Raw genomic sequence first — 18,810 nt, forward strand, 5'->3', positions numbered from 1 at the left:
GGGGGGAAACAGAGCAGGCATATAGCACAGCACAACGAATTTTTTAATTTCGTGGAGATGATAACTGACATACATAATGTAGCCTACTGACAAGTTTTATTTCTTTTTCTAGCTATAGGCCAACTGACATTTTGCATTCAGCCCACTAGGTTTTAAATGAAACTTGAAAATAATTTTGATGGCCTGTTTCTTCCTCTTCGGAGCAGAATTGTCAATATTTTTACAATCTCTGTTTTACTAACAAAAACGTATATCAGCCTCTATCAATAAGGCCTAACATGTAGCCTAGGTCTATGGGCCTATTTGGGCCGTTGTGAGACAAGGCCTACTTTATATCTGTAGGTTATCATTGTCTTTATATGTTGTCTTAAAATGTAAAACTAGAAATACTCAGGTTATTAATAGTCTAATATTTTATTAATGCTTAATGTTCTCATGAAATGTCTTAAAATGTCTTTCAAATTTCTGCATGAGGAGGCTATTTTAATGTTGGGCGTGAGTAAAGTTTTATTTTCCTGCAATTCAACAAGTCTTTGCAAACTATATTCGCTCATCAATATAAAACTGAACGTGTCATGTATTACGAGCTCACCTGAGGACTGCCGGGTAACCCACGCGCACATGCGAACTCAAACAAAGCTTGACTCCTAACTACAAAAAAAGGGGGGGTGAAAGAAAAGAAGTTCCTGGAAACAGGAGTGAGGCGGGACGCTGCGGTTCAAACTGAGAGATTCCTCCGAGGCTGGACTTCTCTGCCGACTGTTCACACATCACAAACTCTCAGAGCAACACCGAAGTTCACCTCCGGTTGTGAACTGGATTAGCCTGCTTTACAAACTTCGTCTGACTGAATGAAAATCCTGACATGACTTATGGAAATGTGTTTACAACAACAACAACAACAACAACAACAACAACAACAACAACAACAACAACAACAACAGGTGAGTGAAGTAGGCTATACTGTCAGTGAACTGTGAACACAATATAGCCTACTTTTAAGATAACAAAGACTCCAGTACAATATATTATATTATATAGTGTTATGCAAATCTATTCAGGTGTGTCTGTAAGCCTTTAACAAAAGATAGATGAACTGAAAAAAACAACGTATTTCCTAAACTTTAATGCTATTGTTTTAGATTGTGTTTATTATGCTTGAATTTATGAATGGTATTTGTTTAGGCTAATTTAATTTCTTATTAGTAACTACATTGTACAAAAAGGTTAGTGCGCAGTTATTATGCTTTAGGCTATACAAATACTTTTTTGGGGATGAATGGGGTTACTTTAAAAAAAAAAAAAGTTTAAGGTTCAAAGTACAAACTTTTTCAGTTTAACCTTAAACTGAAAGCATTTTCAGTTTAATATTAAATGTGTTGATTAGTTAATCTTTGTGTGAAACCTGCATCTACAGTGTAGCGGTATAACACATGATTATACCTTATAGAATGCAAAGTCTTTAAACATAATAAGTTATGAGTTTATAATGCATTCTGATGATAAGCACACACACCTTGAGATCAACTTTTCTAAAGACTTACATGTGCAATAATAGTCCGCGCAGTACATGAAGTTATCCTCGTATAGTTCTGTGAAGAAATAGATACTGTCCATCTGCTCCTTTTCTAAGATTTGCTTTAGTGCGTGAAATAAAATGTAAATGTATTGTGCATTCTTATTATGTCTCACTACTTGTGAAAAGCATTTTTTTTTCATTTAAATTTCAGTTATCTAAGCTGTATTATTAGAGACTATCAAGAAGAAGCAAGAGGCCAACTGCAGATACAGCACAGACTGTTAAAGCAGTTGATCGTTGAGATGAATGAAAGTGAGTGTAGGTATTCCTAATTTATCATAATCAGTCAAATTACAGTTCTTAACAAAAGCGTTCATGAAAACGTGAACATATTACTTTTTATGTCACTTGTGTAATGTTCTATGATTGTTGATGAAGTAGGCTACATAGGAAGGCATTATGTGTATGAGTTTGGTCTATGTTTAATGTTTTCTTGTCTTTGAATCATTTTGTAGGTATGAACAGTAAAATACCAGATTGCTGCTCAAAGATCATTTGACAGACTTCAGCTTCTTGGATTGACCTCCTTATGAGCTCAGAGCCACTGATAAATCAGTCCAATCTGCTTCCAACATGAGTGGACAGGGCTGTCAACTCCTGGTGTCCCCATCATTGAGCATGATCAGAGGACACCAGTCCCAGTCCATCAGGATGCCCATGACTTCCCCCCAGCGGGCCAGTTTCAGTCCCTCCTCAGGTATAGAGAAAATGAAAAAAAGTGCGATCCACTCCTTTACATCTGGAAAACAAGGTGGAAGCCATGTTGTTCTGCCTGCCCTGAGCCTCCACAGACACGTATTGACCAATGGGAAACATCCGAACGAGCAGACTGTGTCCCCACAACAAGGACATGCTCATCATCCTCCAACCACTACAGTGACCTCCCCCATACAGACAGGACCCTGCTCCTTTAAAAACAGCTTCAAAGGTAAAATCAAAAAGGCTGAAACTGATCCGCTCAGCAAATAAAGTAAGATTAGTAACGATAAGATTAACTTTATTGATCCCCTATTTGGGATAATTCAACTATTTCAACTGTTAACACAATAAATCTTTTCGGACCAAACAGTTCTGGGGACTTTTTTACGAGGAACTATCCACTAGGGAGTTCCCTGAGAACTACACAGTATGGTGACTTTTTCTCTGTCTGCATTCGCACCGCCATTGTACCTATGAATCAGAAGCTAAAAGGAACTAGGAACTAAAATAGTTCCTAGTTCCTGTGTTGTGGAACCAATAACAAGAGGGAGGGTTCAAACAGTTCCTAGAACTATGAAAAACTGCGGTCCTAAAATGCCAAAAATGACACTATATTTAATGGTATATGCTATTTGTATTTACATAATGAGGAGTACATTTCCATGAAAAAAAGTTCATTGTGTTTTATACTTACCGCTAAATCAATATCGCAACAGATTCACAGTTTGTGCTTCACAACCTCGCTGTCTTCTCTCCACACTTTTGAACTTACTTATTGAGAATTAACTGAGCGTAAAACTTTTTCGACAGAGAAAAAGCGGGAGGAGGTGAAAGGCTCATTAGTGATTAACAGAGCAGAAAGTGTGTCTAGCCTGCTCAGGTTGAAGAGGGAAATTTCACAATGCGCTGTGTAAACTTTTGTTACTGCAGACTAAACATGAGGCCTTGAGTTTGACTCTTTTCAATATGGTCGGGTGATAATGCAATCAGATTAATGGTGCCGTGCTCATTGGGATTTAAAAAAAAAAAACACACACAAATGATGTGTTTGCTATAGTTAGACAGTTAGGACTCACACAGAAACAAACACTCAAAAGGGTAAACAAGTACATTTTGATGGTCCTCCAAGTATAAGAAGGAATCTGTGACATTAATACCTATGTTTGACAAATGCACATAGTCTCATATAGGTAGAAAGTGAATGTCTGTTCTGAGGGTAGGGAGTGTAATTTTGCTTCAAGAAGCTGACTGACAAACACACAACAGGAACTGTACAAATAAGTAACAGAAGTTCAGAATTGCAGCAAAAAAACATTCAAAGACTTTAGTCTGAGATTTCCAAACAACCCGTCTCAAACACCACAATAACTTGACTCTGAAACTGGTGATCCAGATACAGAGTTAGCCACAATAAGAAAGTTTAATACAAATAATACCTGAATATAACAACAATGTCCGGTTCAATTATACTATTACATTGCCACTTAGAAATGATCTGTGGAGATTTACTGAATGTGGATAAAAGTTGTTGTTCTGTTTTGTTTAAAGTTTGGGCTTGTCTCCAGCAGGTTGCTGGATGTCTCGGCCATCTATGGAAGTTTTTGGTCAGCCAGCAGCTGCTAACCTGACAGTGACCAGCAGTCCCTTGTCTGTTGCCCCATTGCAGCGGTATACTGCAGATCTTCCATCACATCCACATGGTGCGCAGATTCCCATCACTGAAGCCAGGTTTGAAATATAAAATGAATATGGATTAATGTGCTTACTTCACTTTAAGGGAGATGCTAATGACAACAGTGTGTTTCAGATCCTTACTGTCCAGAGAATCTCTGGCATCCACCACCCTCAGTCTGTTCGAGACACAGTCAGTGTTCAGTGGTAGACATGACTGGCCGTATGGCTACCGTGTGCTCCCTCCAGTAAGTCTACCACCGGCCAGCGAGAGAGGTGAGCAAATCAGCCTCTCCCCTGGCACAGCCATGTCTGGCACCACTGTATCGGGTGGCACAAGCACCTCGGCCTCCCTGCCCTCGTACCTCTTTTCATGTGACGCTGGAAGCCCCAGACAGCCTCGTGCAAAGAAGAGAGCTCTCTCTATATCCCCATTGTCGGACGTAATGGGTACTGATTTCACCTCCATCATACGCACCTCACCCACCTCCCTCGTTGCTTATATCAATGGTTCCCGCATCTCTCCCGCCTCCCACCCCACTCTTTCACCTGTCCAGTCTGAAGGTTATGGTCACTTCCTGGGTGTTAGAGGCAGCTGCATCCCCCAGACTCATCCCTACAGCATGCCCGTTTCCTCACAGGCTCTGGCCCCACACAGAGATGGTGGTTGTATGCAGATGCTTGAAGAGGGAGGGGGTCTGGAGAGCCAGATGGCTAACATGGTGGTGGAGCAGCAGTGCCTCCCAGAGGAAGGAGGGGCAGTGGTGAAGGCTTCAGAAAGCTGCAGCCAAACCACCAGCAACCTGCTGCCATCTCTCGAACTACAACCAGCCATGTTGACAACTATCCAAGAAGCCGCAACTCCACAAGGGCCTCCACCTCCCTACCACTCGCACCACCAGCACATCCACCTCACCAGACGCCACTGCAAATTAAAGCTACCTTCTCAGGACCCTCTCACGCACGCTCTCGTGGTTCCTCCCAGGCATGGCGTCAGCTTTTTACCCCAGGTGCCTATGCTAGAGGAAGAAGAAGGAGAGCTCGAGGACTATGGGGCGCTCTGCTGCAGGTGGTTGAACTGCAATAAAGTCTATGAGCAAAAGGAGGAGCTGGTGAGGCACATAGAGAAACTACATGTGGACCAGAGGAAGGCTGAAGACTTCACGTGCTACTGGGTGGGCTGTCCACGCAACCTCAAGCCGTTCAACGCCCGATACAAGCTTCTTATCCACATGAGGGTCCATTCAGGAGAGAAACCTAACAAGTGCACGGTAAAATGAATGAATGAATATTTTATTGTCGTTTCTGGTCTTTAACCTTACCTATCCCACAAGGAATTATTCAGATACATTAATTGAAAATCAATCAAATGTATAGAATGTCATTTAATTAACATCAAAACAACAAAATTAACATGACCCACCCCACAAATAATAACACGCCAAGAGGTAAGATAAAAACCAATACAGACACAGCCCCCTACACAAAATGCAGATCACAGTGCTGGCCCTACATATTCATAGAAAGAAGACTTTCCCCTTTAAATGATACACTTTTGCACATTTGTGAGAATGAAGCTTAAAGCATGTCAAAGTAGGAAAATGATAAATGTCAGGGTCCCACTGAGTTCCACTGTCTGTGTTGCATTCAAAGCCACGATATCTATTTGAAAGCTTTACGCCTCAGGCTGCAAAAAAAAACAACCTTTTCTGGACAAATACCTTCATGTGCTCTCTGTTGTGCTCCGCCAAGTTTGGGATCAAAAATATTGCCTCTCTCTCCTCTTACTATTAGCTGTGGGGTAATTAGCAAAGCTCTTTGATAATTGACATGGGAGTTAACTCAATTATGTAGTTATTAAATCAGTACAAAGGATGCCTAGCACTCCAGATCTGGCCTGGCTCTGTGGCTCTCTAGTAGCCTCTGGGCCTATCAGCGGGAGAGGCTTTGCCAGGCCACCGTCTGACAAACTTGGCCGTCGTTCTGGGAAGGTGATGCCCTGTGGTCTGGCTCACTACAGGTCTACCAGTGTGGCCAAAGATATTGGATTTGTCCATGGAAGTGATTATTGTTTTTTATAGTAGTTTTGTCCGTCCAATATGCATGCTCTATTTCTTGCTGAGTTTTGGCAATTCGGCAACACCATTTAAAATAGTTTATTAGGTGCTCTTTTTTTCTAGAATACAGAATCAAGACCAAGAGTCTGAAGGTTTACGTAGCCACATTAGTTCAATAAGCTGAATGGTTAGCATGCTAAAACTGAAAAAACTAATGCTGACAAGCTATCCCTGGCCACACCCACTTAAAATAAATCTTAATAAGGTATAATGTCTTGTTTTGTGTGTCAGAATGCTTGGTTGTTTGACTGCTAGGCTTGTGGTAATCAGCACCAAACATAACCAGCAAACTGAGGCTAAAGGGGCATGGGGTTAGCTTTGAAGCTATTTAACCATCCAGGTTATTAGCCATTGGAAACTGGCATTAAAGGATATGTCAGAGTTTAGCAAAGTATTAACATTACCAGGAACTACGAATTTATTGACTTGCTAAAAGCTTGAGTTGAGTTGGGTACTTGAGAAAATGCTGCACAGTCAAAGAAATCAAAAGGATTTGTCCTTTGGGGGACAATACAGTACTGTACAAATCGTGTAGCAAGCTGTGGAGTAATTTTATACATAATGTTGTACCAGATGGATCGACTAATGGACAGACAGACCAATATTTCAATCAGTTGAGCCATTATCAGGGCTCAAAAATATATGTATGGATTTTACACAGCCCTGAACTCCCTGCTTTGTCACTCCCACTGGTAAAATACTTGAGACTCAGATGAGAAATTGACAAACCACAGGCCAAACATGCTTCACATCGCTGCTCTCGACACGTCAATTATTAACCGCATGCATACCTGCAGTCGACCTTTTGTACTAAAATACTCACTCGTTAGTCGAGTAGCCTGCTCTGTTGCCATGGGGCTGCAAGCGCTGGATGTGTCTGTGTGTTTCATGTCATTTTTATAAAATATCAAAATATCTGCGAGGTATTGTCAAAAACAAAAGTTGATTCATAGTGGCCCTTGTGTTTCTGGTACAGTGTTAAGCTGCCAGGCTAATTCTGAGTACAGAAAGAAAAAACCATCACATTGGATTGATAGTTCCTGCAGTGTACGTTTTCTTCAGGTCAAGTTTGAAAATGATGCCAGACATTTCTTTAATGGACCTCTGCACGAGTCTGACAAATTACTCCCACTAGAACAAGTCTGAAGTAATGCATGATGATTGGTCCAGTTTTTCTTCAGAAATAATGGTCATGTGAATAAACAGTAAATAATGAATACATTTATTCACATGGGCACAAGTAATGGTGTTTATTTCCAATGAGGAAATGATGGGCAGGTGAATAAACCAAAGCGTGATTAATGAAGTGCGAGCCAGCAGCAGAACAATGCAGTAGCTCGTGTTACACAGTGAGCGTATATGGCATGCCCAGGCTTGTACCTGTCGTCTCACAATCTGTTTAATGATGATTTAACTGTTGTTAGCACATCCTTGACCCACAGGAGTATTTGCATCTGTCACTGTGATTTAAACATCTGTGGTTTTAAAAGCACAATTTGGAAAACCCAAACAAGAGATTTACTGTTATGGCTGATTGACCCACAGATAATATAGACGTTGCTTGATTTTTGGAATTGTTAGCTTGTAGATCATGGCTTTCATGTTCTTCTACTTTACTTAAAACACTGTTGAAATCCACATAAATGTGTTTCAACTTGTGTTTTTTTGTATTAAAAATGAAAAATTATGTTTGTGTTGTGTAAAACAACATCAGCCATTGAACAGTTTTTAGAAAAGTTGGACACCATTTCACATTATTTTTCTTCAAGTATTTCTTATTCATGCAATGACCAATCAGTACATTCTATTTCAAAAACACGAGCAGATTGAAATATAAGCCCAGCTTATGCCACTCAAGTCAGTCCTTGAAGGAATATCAAGTTTGACAACATTTAAGGCGCCATCTTTACAGTTTGTTGGAGGGACTTATCTGTTTGTTTGTTTTTAGCTCCAAGAAAGGAGCTTTGCAAATGTACATCAGAGCTGCCAAGAGGTCAGTGTCAGACAAAGTGATTAGTTGCATGCTGCCATCAGCCTCTATTTACATTTACAAGATTCTTGATGAATAATAGATTTGACTGTTAAAAGAAAGCAGGAGGGGCGTCGGTGGCACACACCCCATGTACCCCATGTACACCCCATAGTCTTTCGGGCGAATGGCCTGGATTCGGCTCCGGCCTATGGCTCCTTTCCCTATTCTATTGCTCCAGACTCCCTACCAAAATGTTTGACGCTATTTACTGTCCTATCTCTAAAATAAAGACATAAACAGCCCATAAATAAACCTTAAAAGAATACATACATGGGTAATTTAACAGGAAGAAGTCTGAGTATTATTGTAAAAATTTAAGGTGGGAAAATTATTGCTGTATATTTTTTTCTACTCCATGGTTCATCTTATTCATTTTGTAAAAATGTACGCCTTCTTTTCCCATCCAATTTGAGTTATTCTCATATAGCATCCTTTCAGGAATTTACAAGTCAATGGAGACAGGGCATGAAAGCTAAAAATATGCAGTGCAGGAGCGCAGGTGAAAGAAAAAGAGCAAAGAGGGTAGAAATATCTCTCCTGCAGTCCAGAGTGAGCTGACCCCGGAGCAGAACTGGGCAACGCACAGGCTCTGCTGGCACAGGCCACAGCTGTCATTGTTCAACCAGGGCTGGAGTACCTGCCAGGACCTGTCAGGAGTTGGCTGTAACACTGATCCACACTGAGGAGCTGTGCTGTGCTTTCTTTTCACACACCAAACGTCTCTCGCGACAAAGTAAAAAGCCCTCGGTGCTTTATGAGAGCTTCATGAGACAGACAGAGAGAGAGTTACACAGTTACACACCGCTGGCTGGTCCTTGAGTCTTGGCAGCAGCTTTATGCCGCTTCTCGCTTGTCTGTTCACTTTGGTTCTAAGGGACTATTTATCTCTGTCTGGACTGTTTTTTGTGTGGTACTCCAACTCAGCAGTCTGTTGTTAATTCTTTTTCCAACTATATTTAGGAATGGAGCATTAAGTAGCATTAACTGATATGGAACAAAACTTTCAAGTTTAGTTCTTCTTTACAACTTCCCTGGTTTCCAGTTTAGTCTTTGTGCTCATATAAAATATTTAAAGCTCTCCAAAGCGCTGGTCATTCTAGATTTTGTACTTTTGTGACATTTCTAGGAATATAGACAAAGTATCAAACATTTACAAATTGTAAAATGTTGAAAGAAAAGTGTGGCTTCAGATGAAATGTAGCTAACCATTACAAAAATACATTAAAGTGAAGTATTTGAGAGTAATTGTTATCTGGAAATAGCTGATGAGAAACAAAGGAATGTTTTTTTTTTCTATCTGGAATGTAGGAGGAATGTTATAAGTGAACCATTAATGGGAAGAAAAAAATACATTTTAATTTTGGCTTCTGCAGTGATGACCAAGAGTTATAGGTATGTGAGGAATTTAGTCTTAGATGAAAAAACAACTGGACATAGTTTAAGTGTTTCTCCATAAGGCTGATTAGGCACAACCTCCCGTGAACAGGAAGGGGCAGAGTAAATTCCCAGAACAACAGAAGAAAAGCTCTGATGAGTCACATATTTTAGCAGTGAGGTCAGTGTGGTCGCATGATTCTGCAAAAAGAACTGTTGGTTTACTTTGTTGTTAGTATTCAGTATCATTAGAAAGTGCAAGGCCTTGATGATGATGCTGTTATAGATCTCAAAAGCAGTTTTTCTCTGGAATGGCTTGCTGACATTTTTAAGGATACTCTTCAAAAGAGTTTCCTGTTTTTGTGATTGACGAGCCCCAAACTGCTGTCAAGGTGATGCAAAGTGAAGGGTTGGAAACACAAATGGCAATGCAGTCATGTGTGTATAAACACTGACCCCTGCTGGTGACAAATACAATCATAAGATATAATGAATAAATATTCCTCTGACAAGTAGTACATATTTGTGTTAAGAAAGAAAAACGAGAGGGAGGTTATAAAAACACATGATTTTAAAGGTTTTAAAATGTGCAAGGGCAGGGCAATTAAAAATCTATGGGATCTAAAAGAAATCACTCTGCATTCCTTTGTGCTGAATCTGAAGCTCTGTGTAGGAAGAAAACAGGATCATGACTATATCTGAATAAACCGTTTGAAGAACCACAAATACATTTAAAAACAGTCCCTAATAGAAGTGCATACAACCCTAAATTTGTAAATTGGTGGAAACTATCTATATTAGTTTGATTGTATAATTATTTCTTCACTCCCTCCCACAACTGAGGTCAGCATGTCTTAGTCTGCAGGGACAGCCCCAGGTGCAACTTCATGTTGGAGTTGCATATGGAGCCTTTACTGAATATCGCACAGGATGGAGGCAACAGCCAAAAAAATAAAAAAAATAGAATGATTTTACCCCAAGGCGCATTTTAAATGCATGCAGTTAAAATATGTGGCAGCCTAATGGCATTGACTACAACTTTCCTGTATTTGTATGCTGTTACAGTTCGAGGGCTGCAAAAAGGCTTTCTCCCGGCTAGAAAATTTGAAGATCCATCTGCGCAGCCACACGGGGGAAAAACCCTACGTGTGTCAGCACCCAGGATGTCACAAGGCCTTCAGCAACTCAAGTGACAGAGCCAAACACCAGCGAACACACTTGGAAACAGTGAGTGCCAGCCTTGCACTGACATACATGCATGCATGATGTTTCACAGTAATAGTATGTAAATCTTAGTTTTTCATGTTTTTGTGTCATATGTGTGTGGTTATGCAGAAGCCATATACATGTCAGGTGCCTGGCTGTGCAAAGCGGTATACTGATCCCAGCTCCCTGAGGAAGCACGTCAAATCCCACTCAACTAAAGAACGACAGCTACGGAAGAAGGTACAGTTATTGCATTCTGTAACCCAATTTATAATTTATATTTTTTGAGAAAAATCCCAATTATTATTGAGAATCTTTTTTTTTTAGGACAGTCGATAGAGTTAGAAACAGGGGAGAGATCCTTCACCATATGACATGCGGTGAAGGAACCACAGGTCAGATTTGAACCCGGGCCACCCGCTTGGGGGACTCTAGACTCTGACATGGGGCCTGCGCTCTAATCCCTACGCTATTGGTGCCCCATTATTGAGAATCTGGAAAAGTTTGCATTATTGGTTATGTGCAAATTTACAGATGAATTTGTGGGCTTTTAAAACCAGATATTTTAAATATGTTCGTATGTTCAAGGTTTTTTGGTCATAAATATCTTTCAACTTTGACAAAGTCTGAATAGTAATGTTTGAAGTGACAGCAACAGTTTTTCAACATTACAAGAGACAAAGATAAATCTTACATTATGACATTTCACAAGTGTCAGTCCTTGGGCTTTAATGTTTTTAAGTATCTGGCTGTATTGTATGTATTGAATATTTGCCATGCTAGACTGCTTAGCACTGTAACTTTGTTAGTAAAAGAAAAGGAAAAAATAATAAACTTGTTTGAAAAAAATAATAATTAGAGGTATACTGCTGACAGATGAAAATATCTAACAAGCTACCTTTAGTTCATGATAAAAAAAAAACACCTTATATTTGTCCTTTATTCACCTTTATTTCCCACTTTGGGCCACTGCATAACAAAATGGGGACACCAAGGCTCTGTATTGATGCCGCTTTGCATTAGCTCTCATCGAGGCTGAAGTCACTATAGATAGGGCCTCCATAGAAAAGAAAGTGGGTAGTTGCTAAAAAAAAGTTACATTTTACAAAGTCTCCCACGTGCAAAACTTCTTTCATCTAACTCAAATAAATGTAATTTGATTCCCAGATGTATAGCACATAGTGTATATAGGCCTACTACCGACACCACTGCAGAATCCACACTAATATAAATTTTAACCACGCACCCACCCACACAAGTATTCATTTTCTTATCTTGTCTTTCAAACTCAGTGTTTGGTACTATTTATAGCAGGGAGTAATTCTGCTATATTCAAATGAACAGTTTCTGCTTTTTTTTGATTACGTGGTGTCATTTTCCTTAATTTGATAGACGGTAGTGGTAGAACAGAGAATGTGGAAATAGACAGAAGTATGTAACAAAGTTGTTCCAGTTAGAGAATCCCATTAAAGATGCCTAATGTTGGTTTTCAGACAGTACATTATATTCTTGGCTACAGGTAATATAGGAGAGACAGATAAACATGGTCTAATATTTAAGTAAAGATATTTACATAACATCTAAAATGTGTAGGTAGAGGCATTCTATACAGGTAGAGTTTCTACATGATCTATGAATATCATACATTTCTATTTAGATCTTTATTTGGGGCTTTTATGCCTTTATTCAGATAGAAGAGTGGATAGAGTTGGAAATAGGAGAGAGAGAGTGGGGAAGAACAGACGGGAAATGAGCCACAGGTTGGACTTGGCAGCCAGGGCCTCCGGCTTCATGCAAACTAACCACAAGGCCACCTATGCCCCATCTTACTGTAAATCTTTGTTTTAATGTTGATTGTAATATTTAGTATAAGGATTTCCATGTTGAAAAGAAAATCCTGTCAAAAAATCCCATCACTGTTTATCCTCTTCAGCAATGTTTATGTCAATGTTCTATTTCTCTAGATAAAATCGACAGCTGATGTGACTCAGGACACGCTGACAGACTGTTTAACCATCCACCCGCTACAACCAAGCCTTTCTCCTCTGGCAAGGATCGACAACAACTTGAACTCTTCCCCTGGTGCATCCCACGAGTCTTTCTCTGGTTTGTTGAAGCACTTGGCTCTTGCATTAAAATATTGAATAGAAATAAACGTAACACTTATATAATAGGTTTAGGTTCATCCATGAGATTTAGGCCGTGGTGGACAGCACTAAAATGTCATCCCTGCTCCTCAGCTACTCCACAGGATCAAGACTCCTCCAACAATCCTCACCTGGCTCTGCTGTGCTCCCTACAAGATAATTACAGGTATTGAGGATCTTTGTGTCATTCTATTAAGTTGGATTTATCTAGAAATTAAGGTATATGAAAAACTATCTGGCATTGAATCCACAAAATAAATAATTTCACTTATTTTACTGTGTGGTATATTAAAGCCAACCTTTTTCATGGAACAATTTTTGAATCAAAATACTACTATTGTACTATTATATTGCTACTATAGTAGTCACACTGAGCATACACATTATTTGCCACTGACATGCTCCGAGTGAAAAGCTTATCTTGTTAAATTCCATGTTGGAGTGGTCAAGGTTATAAGTTGCATATTTATTTTATCTTACAAATCATTATATATTCCCCAGTCAGTCAGCAATTTAAAAAATGCAACTAGTGAACATTTTTGGGGAAATTAAGCCATATTTCAGGTTATTACAGCTTATTTGATGACTCAATAACCACGCTCAGACATCAGAAGTGACAATTTAGCCCCTCCCCATTAGCTGGGATTTGCGGCTTGCTTACCTTTAAGTAGTCTTCCACAAAAAATGGGAAAGCCATTTATTCCTGGCTAACGCAATGTTAGCTGGATGTGAACTGAATGCTAACCTTAGCTGTTGTGTGACAGTAACTAACGGTTTATCAAATGTGTTTGTTTATTAACTTAAATACATGGCTTGATGTTTCTCCAAATTTTCCATATCAGTTGTCCTTCTTAATTGCTCAAGTATACAAGCTTAAGTTAGCATTTAGCTGTGGCGGATTGCTAACAATACTGTTAGTGTTACTCAATACAATAGGAAAGCCATTTTTCCAGTTATCATATGTCATCTTCAGATGCAATGTGTGAATTTTGTGATTATGAGTCAATAGTAGGAGAAATGGTATTTACTGAGCTAGCCAACTGGTATTTTCTTTATATTTTGTATTCTCCTTGGCACATATAGAACAACAACAAAGACTGATTCAAATGTTTCACAAAACTCTTTTTTCAATCTTGAAACAATTTGAACCAATCAACTTAAACACTGGTTGCCATGGCTTTGAGTCTATAAGCTCATAATTAGAATAATCAGTTTAGAAGAAAGCACTATTTTGTACCCTGTTAAAAGAGTCTAAAAAGGGGTTGTTTTTGTTAATTGGTGTGTGTGTGTCTGTCTGTCTATGCGTGTGTGTGTGTGTGTGTGTGTGTGTGTGTGTGTGTGTGGTATTGCTAGCATTAGGCTTTACAGGTTGGGAATGGCTAGCAATGGTTTTCCCTGGTCAACCCATAGAAAGACATCCCTTCATCTATACACTTCAAAGCATGTGATGGAATATTTCTGTCTTTCTGAGCAGCCAGATGCTCATGGCTCCTCACTGGCTTTGATTGTTCTTGAATCAGCGGTAGGCCAAAGCTTTCACTGCAGGATTCTGGGTAGACAATTGGCCTGTGAAAGCAGACGTCGCCTTGCCTCGTTGGTCTCGACTGCTTATATAAATGGATGCTATAGCCACGGACAAGAGCAGCTGAGGAATTCGATAAGTGAATCATAAAATCTAAAAAATACCATTTAAGGTCCAATGGGAAAAGTGAAACGCTCTAATTACCTTTTTTAGATGTTAAATCGATTGTGAAATCCTAGTTGCCATTTTCTGTACACTTTCGTGGGATTCCTTTCCCGTTCATTGTCAGCAAACTCTGGCTCTTTTAATCCTACCGAGCGTGTTTCTTGGCCAAACCTGACAGCAGGGGTGTCAGCTTCCATGACCACTAGGACAATATTCAACTTTACACTTTTCAATCCTCTTCATTTAAAAAAAAAAGTTGCAAGAATTTAAAAGTAATATCCTCAATGTAGTAAAAACCAGTAACAGAGTATCATTAAAAAAAGATGTTCTGAAAGGCATCTTGCTATATGAAAGACCGACGCAAAAGAAGCTTGTGTCTTAGTTTAGCTGGTTAAACTACTATAATGAGTGGTCTTGATCCATTACCACAGAAAATTAATGTATAGCTATGAGTTGGATTGCTGAAACACCTGAGAGAGAGAATCTATAGAATTCTCCTTCAGTAAAATTATGATTAATAACAAGTTGAAATGCCATGCTTGACCATTTCGAGTCTCTTAAGAAGTTACATGGAGTTTCTTGTCAGTACATAATTCTGTCTAAATTAAATTTGGTGTTTTGTACACCTTATGCTGTGCAAAAATGAAGAGTTTAAACAGCTACCCTGGAAGCGACCATGCATAGAAAGTTCGGCAGAGGAAGCCATTAAAGCAGTTATTCTTCCATATTACTTCAAAGTGGCATTGATGGAAAAGCTTGAGCGAAAAGAGGGAACTTTCTGCATTCTTTCACATTTTTATTTTAAATTTGCACCATGTGGTCCATTTTTTCTTACTGAATGGTTGTGTAAAGACAGTCACAGATGATCACAGTTTAATCACAGAATGATTGTTGTGGATACTTGATGAACTCTTTGTGAAATGTATTTATTTATTTGTTTATTTTGACAGGGACAGTGTACAGCCAGTTAGCTATAAACTAATTTATATCTGTAGTCCCTGGGCAGGAGACAGAGACAATGTCTCTGTGAAGAAACACAACATACACTAACATCTTCACAACAATACACAACCACTGCACAATAACATTAGTCCATAGTGAAATTCAAGGCCAAATGTATAAGGTGTGAAATTGTCACTATCTCATGATTGATTAAGTAATGCATTATTTTTTAAAGAAAAACTGGCTAGCATGCTATATAATTTGCAGTGAAAAAAACAATTTGAGTGTTTAATTCAGTCTGAAATATTTCAGGTGTGTTGATCCTTCCCCTCACCAGCTATTCTCCAGGGACCAGTGTGGGCCTTGCTCTTCCACCTGCCACCCCCATCCTCCCAATGGGACATCCCTGCAGAACAACTGCAATCTAAAGCACCCCAGGCAGCCTGCTGGTCTAACAGATCACAACCCAGGTACTCATACATTTATCAGCAGTGCATTCTGCTGGGTTTGCAAATAGATGCAAATACAGTTTTACAATGTATTACTGCAAATTTAAAGACAATTTTAATATTTGTCTCCAAGGTTTGATAGTCTTTTTTTTTTTTTACACATGGCTGATAATCATGCAATACATCTTGCAATATATCTTAACGATGTAAGGTTGATGTTTTTCTAGTTAGAAAGAATCTCGCAGCAGCTTTAAATAGGTATCACCTCTTTTCACCTCACCGTTGACTTCCACAGTGATGTTGACAAGGTGTTCAGAAACACACTGGTTAGCATTAACTGCTGGAATAAAGACAATGTATTTAAAGACTGAGATCACATTTGTTTCTTTTTCACCTGACTGTATAAATAAAGAAAAAATAGAGATACTTTAACTGAATGTCTTCATAATAAGAATACATGATTGAGGCACTGTCATTTTTGTCCTGCAGAGCTCTCCATGAGAATAAGTTTGCTATATTCTACTCCACAATATGGTGGGATCACAGCACAGGCAAGCTCAACTCACCTAATACAAGACGATGCCTTTGGTAGCAGCCTCGCTCCAGCAGTCAATAATCCCAATGGGGTGGCTGCTTTACCCTCAGCTCTTTCCTGTCATACAGGTAATGAAAATACACTCAAACCACAATTGCTCTATGATGAGCTTTTCATTGCCATTGGATTTTATAACTCTTGCTGCGCATACATGCATCAATATATTTCTTTGTGTTTGTGTGTACGTGTGTGTGTGTGGATGTACCTGCAGGATTTGATGTCCACTGCCAAGTACAGGGTGTAACTCCTGATGAAGAGGTTCATGCGGGGGATTTCTTCAGTGTGGTGGACCACAGCAAAAGCCAGCTCTCCTGCATCTATACGGAGTGATAATCATCAACTGCTGTTCCTTTGCACTGTTTGAAGTTTTATGAAAAATGATCAAATGATTAATAGGAGTTATATTTTAGATTATACTGCAGCATATAGGCAGTTGTATTAAACCATCTAAAAAGGATGATACATTTCAAGCTAAAGCCTTTTTTTCCACCAAAAGTGCCAAGAACATCTAGCCCTTGTGTCATAGTAAACGACAATCAACGCCACATCTCGGACGCCTCACGACCTCCCGTCAGAAAGTGTTGCATGTTTGATTTTTTTTCCCTGCCTTCTACGATGTTTTCCAATGTCCACACCAAAAAAGAATGATGAAGTTGGTGCTTCGAGATGGAACTATGAGAAGTTTGTCGAGCTCTGGCAACAACATTTCTGTCCGTTTTTGTTTACAGTTGGTCGTGCTGATGGGTCGCTTACCACCGTGTGGCCTGTGATTTTTGTCGGTCAAGTCATGGCGCTGTGATCACCTAATCTGGCACAGTGACCATGGTAACAGACAATAAGGTTGTGTAGTCTGAAAACGTAAAGATTAGGCAAATTTGTTTGCTGAAGTAAGAAGAAAAGGAAATTGAAGTTGGTCCTTAAGAATTTAAAAGACACAAAAGTAAGACTGCTTATAAGATACAAAAAGCTTTAGGGTATGACCGACACTGAATGAACACAGTATTGGATACGCCAATATTTAAGACTAATTCATGGGAAAGAGAATGTCAACAGATGAATCAGTTAAATATGAGGTCTGAGTAGTCTGATTTAAGGAGGCTCTACTGTTTCCTTTGCCATGGATTCAGGACCAACAGTAGAGTCTTGAGATTATTTCTTTAGCAGAGGAAATACAACAATCTTTAAATTCAAATAAGTGACCTTGTTTTCATAATGGAACTCGCAACAGGGTGCAGGACCCCCAACTCAAAGCAGGGGGATCCTGTAACTCACAGAAACTTCATCAGAGAGTTGTAAATACCTAAGTATGGTATGGTGAAAATTCAAGACAGTTTAAATACTTGCTACTCTGCCAGTCCTCAGGATGCTAAGAGTTCTCAACTGATCAGAAACATTGAAAATCCCATCCCTGAAATTCTTATACTTTAAAAGAAAATAGAGACCTTTTGGGGTCTCTATTTTCCCCAGCTCTAGGATTTGCATTCTGGTCCATGCAGTGGAAATGCACTTGTTACCTCAAGAACTTCCTAGTTCATGGGGAATGTAGTAGAAACACAGCCTTACAGTAGATAATGCATACCCTGCTTGAAACAGCCATAACAGAATCGACTCTTTTGTTCTTCGTCTCAATTTTTTTCACTCTCTCCTTTCAACTCAATCTCTTGTGATCATGTGCCTCAATCATTTTTGTATAGTAATGACTTACCTACAGAATTGCAATGATTACTTTCTATTTTTTTGATACTGCTTGTGAATAACATGTAGTGAAGTACTTCAACTAGTTTGTGGTGGTGTTTTGCACACCACCCAATACTGCAATCAAAGTGAGGTATGCACAGATCATTTAATAAGGGTTTTTCTTAGAACCAGGGCTTTGTAACTATAGTAACAAGACAGTCTTACCATTCCAATGTAATGTTCATAGACATAACCTATTGTTTGAATATGTGCTCTGGGGTCTCCAGTAGCTTAACCATGCGGTAGATTTGTGTTGATAATCATACTAGCGATTTTGCATGATTTAGTTGGTTTTCTACAAATAACTTACACTTCACATTGCAATTGACCCTCTGTAATAGCATGGCATGAAAGTGTACATTTTAATGCTAGTTTGCCAACAGCCATTCATTTCAGTATATTTTCATATTGTATGAAGACTTACCTGTGGAGATGTAACAATGTGCTTCAAATGGATCAAATACCACAGCTGTTTTTCTTTTGTTTGTTGTGTTGTTGACAGCCTTTAAATGCATTGCACATATTCCAATCCAATTTGCACTTCCAACTACATAACAAAACTAGATGTAAAAAAC

General features: G+C 39.2%; 1 protein-coding gene across 1 annotated transcript; it reads left to right on the forward strand.

The window, feature by feature from the left end:
• The first annotated feature begins 2,038 nt into the window (after positions 1 to 2,038).
• glis3 (GLIS family zinc finger 3) lies at positions 2,039 to 18,810 on the forward strand. The gene is made up of 10 exons (XM_061061834.1): positions 2,039 to 2,507; positions 3,847 to 4,006; positions 4,086 to 5,220; positions 10,538 to 10,699; positions 10,808 to 10,918; positions 12,643 to 12,784; positions 12,919 to 12,991; positions 15,767 to 15,924; positions 16,393 to 16,566; positions 16,710 to 18,810. Exons 1-10 carry the CDS (start codon positions 2,153 to 2,155, stop codon positions 16,826 to 16,828), a joined length of 2,589 nt encoding a protein of 862 aa, XP_060917817.1. The 5' UTR covers positions 2,039 to 2,152; the 3' UTR covers positions 16,829 to 18,810.

The sequence above is a fragment of the Labrus mixtus genome, chromosome 17 (genome assembly GCF_963584025.1).
Source record: "Labrus mixtus chromosome 17, fLabMix1.1, whole genome shotgun sequence".
Lineage (NCBI taxonomy): Eukaryota > Metazoa > Chordata > Actinopteri > Labriformes > Labridae > Labrus > Labrus mixtus.